The 8,725-nt window shown below is 47.7% G+C and overlaps 1 protein-coding gene across 4 annotated transcripts in view; it reads right to left on the reverse strand.

Annotated features, from left to right (window-relative positions):
- Nucleotides 1-3,152: 3,152 nt before the first annotated feature.
- Nucleotides 3,153-8,725, reverse strand: part of ADC (arginine decarboxylase) — a 56,823-nt gene continuing 51,250 nt past the window's right edge. For 3 of the 4 annotated variants that reach the window (XM_006862133.1, XM_006862136.1, XM_006862134.1), the window contains 2 exons: nucleotides 6,497-6,714; nucleotides 3,153-3,616 (listed from right to left, as the gene is read on the reverse strand). In XM_006862133.1, coding sequence (XP_006862195.1) covers nucleotides 3,478-3,616; nucleotides 6,497-6,714 — 357 coding nt within the window. In that variant the 3' untranslated portion in view covers nucleotides 3,153-3,477. The remainder of the gene's footprint in view (nucleotides 3,617-6,496; nucleotides 6,715-8,725) is intronic. The other variant, XM_006862135.1, reaches the window with a different exon arrangement.

The raw sequence follows: 8,725 nt of genomic DNA on the forward strand, positions 1-8,725 counted from the left end.
CTGGTCAGAGCACACAGGAGGACCTTCAGGTGGTGTAGGTGGGTTGTGGCTAAGTGTTGGAAGAAGGATGTTCCTCAAGGGAAGCTCTGAGAGGTCCCCAAGCAGGCTGTGCCTGTGAGAGGCCAACAGTGAAGTGTGACTTCTGAAGTGGGCAGCATGCCTGGCCTGAGAGGCCGCTGTCAGTGGGTGCTTAGGGAGGAGCTTGAAGAAGGCAAATGTCTATGCAATTAAAGTAACAGGGGACCTCAGGTCAAATTCCTTCTCACAGGCCTGAGGCCCTTTAACGTTCTCCAACATCCTCTACACATTGAATGCATTTATTGTTCTTTCCCTTGGGAAAAAGTTAGAAATAAAAACCAAAAAAGAAGGGACTGTTAACTATTATTCTCAAGTAGGTCAAATTAAGTTCTATGTGTCTCTTTCTCAGAAAATGGAATGCAACCCTTGAAAAGTCCATATGATATATCTGTTCAAAATTCATGGCAGCCCTGTCACTGTAAAAGTCAGAGAATGCCCAGCAATCCTAATCCCAGGTATATAACAGAAGAAAATACTCCAATGTCCATTGCAGAACTTTTCACAAGAGCCAAAAGGTGGAAACAACCAAAATTTTCACTGACATCTAAAGGGATAAACAAAATGCAGCACATACATACAGTGAAATATTACTCAGCCAGCAAGGAAACCAAGTTCTGAAGCCCGCGCTACCTGGATGAACCTAGAAACCATTATGTTGAGTGAAGTCAGGCAGTCATAAAAGGGCAATAACTGATATGAAATAAAATATATAGAAACCAAGAACTACTTGTGGTTATCAGGGCTGGGAAGGAGACGGGGAGTTTTGCTTGGGACATTGATTTTATGTTAATGGTGATGAAATCATTTGGAAAAAGATAACAACAAAGGTACCCAACATGAAGAATGGAAACACTGTTACTAAATTCACATGTGGAAATGACTACTGACTTGATGAAGGTTTTGTTGAGTATATTTTTATTACAATAAAAATGTATATATTTGTATGAATTAGTAGAGAAGGGGGAAAAAAGCCAGGGGACTTCCCCTAAGAACCTGCCTTAGACAAGGTTTTGTTGTTGTTAGGTGCCATCGAGTTGGTACCAACTCATAGACAAGGTAGTAGCCTGGAACTCATGGTGGCCAATCTAGTGTCTCCCAGAGCTCCTACCACCTGTGGAGGCAGATGCCTGGGTCCCAGAGAAAAACCTGCTGCTATTCCCCAAAACAAGATGAAAAAGTCTGGATCCACATGGACATCTTAAATGACAGAAATCTCAAATACAGTCTCATACCTGAGATTGCATTAGGCAAATCTGCTGCAAAGACCTCTTTATAGTGTTCAAAAGCAAAAATGTCAGTTTGAAAACTAAAAGGTGTCCAACCCAAGCAATGGTATTTTCAGTAGCCTCATATGCGTGTGAAAGTTGGCCAACAAATAAGAAAGACCATAGAAGAATTAATGCATTTGTGTTATGATGTTGGAGAAGAATATTAAAGTGCCATGGACTGCCAGAAGAGCAAACAAATCTGTGTTGGAAGATGTACAGTCAGAATGCTCCTTAGAAGCCAGGATGACCAGACTTCATCTCTCATACTTGGGACATATTCTCAGGAGGGACCAGTCCCTGGAGAAGGACATCATGCTTGGGAAAGTGGAGGGTCAGTAAAAAAAAGAGATAGACTGGCACAGTGGCAGCATCAATGGGCTCAATCCTGACAATGACTGTGAGGATGGCACAGGACAGGGCAGTGTCTTGTTCTGTTGTGCAAAAGGTTACTTATAAGTCACTGATGACTCGATGGCACCTAACAGCAACAAGTCTCATAGGTGGAGGGCTGAGGCCAGTGTGACTTTGGATGGGTAACAAAGGAACAGTAGAGTAACTCCTTTCTGATTGGTCTCTATATCTCTGAGTGTTCCAAACATTCAACCTGGAAGAGGGAGACATCCCTGCTTTTGGCAGGTCTCTCGTTCACTTAGAAAATATGGGACATCTGTGAGATGGTTAGATGACCTCAAAGTCACATGCATGACCTGGGACTGGCTGAGACACTGAAGCAGGGTGGCCAGGGGTACCTGGAGAGAAGTGTGAGTGAAGGTCCAACACCAGTTGTAATGAAATCCCAGAATAAATTAATGCATAGACACAAGTAGACTAGTGGTTGCCTGAGGCTGATGGTACAGGGGTGACTGCTAATGGTCTAAGGTTGCTTTCTGGAGTGATGAATCTGTTCCAAAATTAGAGAGTGGTGGTGGCTGTACAATTCTGTGGATAAACTTAAAAACTACTGGATTGTTTATTTTTAAAAGGTGAACTGTATGGCATGTGAATTATATCTCAATTTAAAATATATATATATATACAGGGAAACATCTTTAGGGATCCCTGTAGCCACTGGTAGCACAGTAAGATCTGAACTCCTTCTTTGCTAAGTAGTTCATACACCCCAGTGCTTACCTGGAGACCCTAGCAGTGTAAAGAAGCCTTTGTCCTGAGGAAGAATTGTCAACCTGAAGAAACACCAGTGCCCTGGCATTGGACATGATAACACCCTATGGTCAATCCTGTTCCAGCAGTTGCTGTTAGAAAAAGCAAAGTCAACCACCGTACGATTTGTGTACTCTTACTGCCTGCCTACTTACAAGGAGGGTAAGGGCACAGAACCTCCTCAAAACCTCCGTGCCACCCATCTCTTGGCTCTCTCTTCATCTTTGGTATGAATTTCCAAAGTTGTGTCAGATGACTGCACCTTCTCTGGCCCAGGTCTTAGCTGGGTGTTGGGTTCACTCTTCAGTTCTAGGGCTGCTGAGGAGCAACAACTGGGATCCCCTACTTTAACATCTTAACCCAATACTCACCCTTCCTCAGGACACCAGGCATGGCGGCCCGCGAAGAGGAGAGAGGGGAGTCAGGGAAGGTGGGCACCCGTGGGAAATGCCCACATTGTAGTGGGAGCTCAGGAGAGGGGTCAGGACAGAAGCTGAAGGCAGGAGGTCAGCAGTGGAGGTGGGAAGAGAGGGGAGAGGGACAGCATAGGAGAGAGATAATGGGGAGTCTCACCCTAAGCCTAACCTGTGCTGCTTCATGAATCGACTTGCCAGATTCCACTAGAGTATGTTTGTACAAAAAAACTATTTATTTACTTCATATTTACAAAGGTGGGAAGGAGACCAAGGGGAACCACAAGAACACCCCACACCTGGCTGACCAGGCCCCATGCGCTGCGGAGGAGGCAAACACGGCTGGAAGGGACAGGATTTATGTTGCATACTTGAACTACAGCAAGTGAAAGTCTGATCCTGTTTACAGGGCAGAAACTCTATAGGCGGAGCACGGGGGTAGCTGAGCAGGCACCAGAGTCCTGGCCAGAGGGTGCCACTGCTCACTGCCACCCCGCCTCTCCTAGAGGCATCTCTGCAGCCCCGCCAGGGTGCTGGGGGGGGGGAACGGGGCCTGCTCACATGATGCTCGCTGGAGTGAAGACGGGACCTACGCACAACGTGTCTGTGATCTCCCAGCCACAGGACAGAGGCTTGCACACGCCCTCGATGTCCTCGTCCTGTTCTGTAGGTAGCAGCTGTCCACGCAAAGCTTCCCTGGAGGCAAGAGAGAGGCCATGGAGGCAGCCAGCAGGGGCCCTCCACCCCCACGGTCCTCTCCTCCCCTCACTTGACTCCCCAAGGGAAAGACACCCACGTTTATTGAGCACTTATTACATGCAGACATTGTGCCAGAAAACAGTTCCATTATCTCATGTTACCCTCCCAAATCCTCTGAGGGAGGCATTATTATCCCATTCTACTGATAAGGAATGTAGGAATCAGAGAGAAGTGACCTGCCTCGTAGGTGGTAGAACTGGAGCGGAATCCAACTTTCTACTTCATGCCACAGATTTACGACATGGGGGTTAAAAATTATCTCCTACCATCCAAAAAACTCCACAAACCGTTTCTCTTGTACAGACCCAGGCTAATAACAGCTCTACAATGGGACCGGCTGCTCCAGCCTCAAATTGGGAATCGTGTTCTCACGTCCTGTGACTGTTCACGGCCTGCCGAGCAGGGCTTCTGAACATCTTCACAAGGACCTGCTTCTCTCCATTCCCAGGCCCACCACCAGGTCTCCTGATCTAGCCCTTGTCTCCTACAAACAATTCTTAACAGTGTCCTTCACCTTCCAGAAGGCGAGTCCCTGTTCCTGAACCACCAGCAGCTCCCTTCCAAGTTTAGACTCTGTGAGATCAGCCCCTGCCCACCTCTCCTGCCTCAGTGAGGGCCATGCTTAACCACACCCCACCCCTGGTACCCCCCATAACATTCAGGTTCTCGCGTGCCCCTCGGGTCTGTGCTCATGCCCGTCTCTCTGCCTGCATCATCACTCTGCTGTAATCTCAGGGAGACTTTCTCCGAGTCCCACACACAGCACAATATACTTCTTGACAATAACAAATGCTCAGTATCTGCTTCCCTGATGTTCTTTCAAGTTTTATGGGACAGGCAACTAGTCACTGCAGGGTGGTGGTGGTAGGGGCATTAGGCTGGCTTATAGGAAGCACTTCTCAGTGAGATGGGATTGATAGTGGGTGGAAGTGGTGTCCAGAGGCCTGGCTGGACATGCTGCCTGCCCGTACTTCTGCTGGGACCTGCTTCCATACAAGACCCTCCTCTGCTGCATTCATCCTCCCTTTGAGAGGTCCATGTCCATCTGTCCACCTACAGGTAGGCCTTCCTCTTTGCTGATCTGTACAGTGCCCTGCATATCAGCAATCGGTGTCTTTACACTGAGTCCAGTCAAGCTACTGCCTTTGGGGTGGAAGGCTCTCTAGGCCAAGCACCCTTTGTCTAAGCCTGGGTCTTCTTATCTTTAAAAATGGGTTAGTCCCATTTCTGAAAACCCCTCAATGTCTCCTTGCTGTTGTCTTGTGCCATTGGATCAATTCTGACTTATGACAACCCCTTAGGTTACAAAGTAGAACTGTTGTCCCTAGGGATTTCTTGGGCGTAAGGTCACTGGGCTTTTCTTCCTGGTGCTGTGGAATGGGCAAAATTTCATCTCACATACATGCTATCTGGAGGAACCAATCCCTGGAGAAGGACATCATAGTTGGTAATGTAGAGGGTCAGTGAGAAAGAGGAAGACTCTCAACGAGATAAACTGACATAGTAGCTGTAATAATGATCTCAAACACAGCCAGGATTGTGAGGCTGAGGTAGGACCAGGCAGTGTTTCGTTCTGGTGTATGAGTCAGAACCGACGATGTACTGAGTCAGATATGACTCAATGGCACCTAACAACAATTATTAAATATGAGAGGGATTCAAAAAGTCTGTGGAAAAATTCCATTATCTTTTCAATCCATTTTTCCACAAGCTTTTTGAAACCTCCACATGCTCCACGTACCAAACAGCTGCATCAAATTATGCTATGCCCCTGCATGGAGTAGAAACAACCACGGTATGTTGAATGGATAAATGAAATACAACTGTTCGCTGATGCCCTAACAGGACTGGTGTCCCCTGGTGACCTTCAGAAACCCAGCATGAAGGTCCCCTTCTAGCTGCTCCTAGTGTTGGGGAAAGACTCTTCCTTCAGAAGAGACCCTTTCCCCACTGACCAGGTGTGCACCCTCTCAGTTTGTGACATGACTGATCCCACAGAGTTGTATGGGTGAAAGAAAATAATCACCAATGCCTAACGTAAGGCCTAACACAAGAGTTCAACAAATCTTTCTCTTCAACTTACACACCTCTTGCCTCACTGATTCCCAGCATCAGCCTGGTGAGGCAGGAAACGTGAGTGTGGTCATGAGGCCCAGTGAATAGGCAAGGCTGCCCCAGGTCACAGAGCAGCCATTCAGCTGTTCAGGTGGGCCTGCATCAGTCCACAGAGGAGCTAGAGTCGTCTTTCTAATATGCAAATCGGACCATGTCACGCTCCAGCTTCCGCTTTTTCTCACAGCCTTTCACTTAGTCTTCAAGGTCCTTCCCAGATCTAGCCCTGCCTCTCTCTCCAGTCACAACCAATCTCTGTTAGTTCCTTGAAGGTACCACAATTACTCCCTGTTCCTTCTGCTAAGACCACCCCCTTCCTGCTCTCCTGCCTCCTTGCTGGTTTGCTCCCACTCACCATTCAGACTTTTCCTCAGAAAGGCCAGTCTGGGCCTCAGGAAGGGTGATGAGCTTCCATAGCCCAGACTCCACCACCACACACGCACACACCCCTGCGCTGAAAGTCAACATTATCATAAGTGTCTGTCTACTTCTCTGTGTCACTCACTGGGCTGTGAACAACCCAAAAGAAGTTCAGTCTCATCCATGACCAGAGCCAGGTGCCAAGCACAGGCCTCCCCTGAAATCAGCAGTCAAATCAGCATGTTAAATGGGAGCACATAGGTCTCACACCTCAAATCTCCCTCAGGGCCCAATCTGCTCCCTCTGTGCACACCCCCTCCCTAATCCCTAGCAGGGCCCTCTTACCAGGCCACACGGGACATGGCATAGGTGATGCGGCAGGCCTGGGTTCCCCCGAGGAGAGAACCCATGCCCACGGTGTAGGCACCCATGTTCTCAAAGACCAGCCAATCGCCTACGTGTAGTTGCGGCAGCCACAGGCCTTCGGCCACACAGTCCCAGCCATCAAGTACCGGGCCCCACAGGCTACTGCTGTGCAGGAGGAGCTGCTCCGTGGATGGTTTCTGTAGGAGAGAGGGATGGCCACATTCAACTTTCCTGAGCATCCCCCACCCCTAGTCCCAACACGACACACGCCCATAGCCAATAGGTTAAACACTGAAGCAGGCCTCTGAGCCTGGCATTTAAGGCCCTCCCCACTTCCTGTATTCATTGCCGGGTACACTCCGAAGTCTCACTGCCTGGTCTAGGCTCTACCACTTACTATCTCTATGACCTTGGGCATGACACTTAACCTCCCTGTGCCTCAGTTTGTTGCTGTTGTTATTAACTGCCATTGAGTCTGTTCCAACTCATTGCTACTCTGTAGTGTTTACGAGGAGTGGCTGGTGAGCTTGAACTGCCGACCTTGAAGTCCAGTGCATTAACCTACAGTGCCTCACCAGGACTCCTCTGTTTGCTCATTTGTAAAGTAAGAATAATAATAGTACCGACCTTATAGGATTTCTGAAAGAATGAATGAGTGAGTATATGCAGTGGTTTAGAATAGTGTCCGGCACACAGCAAGGGCTCAGGTAGTTCTTGTCATTACTATTGTTGTTGTTACCATTTCTAGTTTTCAATGGCATATCTGCTGCTTTCCAGATCACCAGTGTGTCCAAATCTCTACAGCCCTTCCTCCACCCTGAAATCCAGTCTGTCTTTTGGGTCTGAGCCTGGGGCATCCTCATCTTGAAAAACTGCTAGACCTGCTTCGTTCCATGCCGGGCCCAGTAATAGGAGCCAGAAGTACACAGGCAAGCTAGACCCACTCTTCTTTAGGGATCTCAGTCTAGTGTTAACTATGGGTGATCCAACAGAGGTCACAGAGGACCCTACTCCCATGTCAGGGAAACTGAGGCCCTGAGAGGTTAAGTGACTTGCCCAAAAACATACCTTCCAATTACATAAAAATGGTTTTGTGTTTTTTTCTTAAATAACTTCCAAATCTGGGCAAGAAATCTGTAACACAGACCATTTATAGACAACTAAGCATCCCTGGAGAGAACTCTGGTAGCGTAGTGGTTACAAATCGGGCTGTGAACCTCAGGGTCAGCAGTTCAAAACTACCAGCTGTTCCATAGGAGAAAGATGAGGCTTTCTGCTCCCGTAAAGATTTACAGCCTCGTAAACCCTGTACATACAGGCTTGCTATGAGTCGGAACCGACTCCTCAGCACACAACAACAACACAGTATCCCTGGAACCTGGTATGGTGCTGTAGCATCAGCACTGGACTGTGAACCACAGAGTCAGCAGTTCGAACCCACCAGCTGCTCCTTGGAAATGCTTTACAGGGTCTCTATGAGTTGGAACCAACTCGATGGTACGTAACAACATCAGCAACAAGGTATCCTGGTATGGTGTGGAGGATAAGCACTGGTCTGTGAACCACATGGTCAACAGTTCAAACACAACAGCTATGAGTTGAAACTGGCTCATACCAACAGCAGCAAGGTATCCCTGGAATTTGTCACAGTGTGGGGATCCTGCCAGGTCCGGTCCTCAGGAAGATGACAGGAAGTCTGTGCCTTTCAAGGTCCCTGGCTCCACCTTCAGAGATATTCACTACTCCAGTTACTCCAGTTGCCTTGGCTCCCAAAATAAACCCTGCTCCCCTTCCCAGCCTTCCCTCAGGCCTCAAACTTGCCAAGCCTATTTGTCCTTTGGATTCCAGCTAAAATGGCCTGAGGGAAGACTTTTTATCAGCCCCAAGCAACCCTGGCTTTGCTTCCATAGCATTTACCATAATTTGTTAATTAAATATTTGTGAAATGCCTCTCTCAGTCTCTTTCCCTTGTAAGACTATAAGTTCCACAAGCCCACATTGAGCTTGTCTATCCCTAGCTTTGCCATACCAGTAAATACTTTTTAGAATAATACTTTTTTTAATAAATGAATGAACAAATGGGAAACATGCGTGACAAGAAAGAAAGAGGACAAAAAAGAAAGGGAAAAGAGGAAAGGAATAGAAGCCATCCAAAGAGATTGGTGGTGGTGGTGGTTATGTGCCGTGGAGTCGGTTCCGACTCATAGC

Source organism: Chrysochloris asiatica, unplaced genomic scaffold (genome assembly GCF_000296735.1).
Source record: "Chrysochloris asiatica unplaced genomic scaffold, ChrAsi1.0 scaffold00047, whole genome shotgun sequence".
Taxonomy (NCBI): domain Eukaryota; kingdom Metazoa; phylum Chordata; class Mammalia; order Afrosoricida; family Chrysochloridae; genus Chrysochloris; species Chrysochloris asiatica.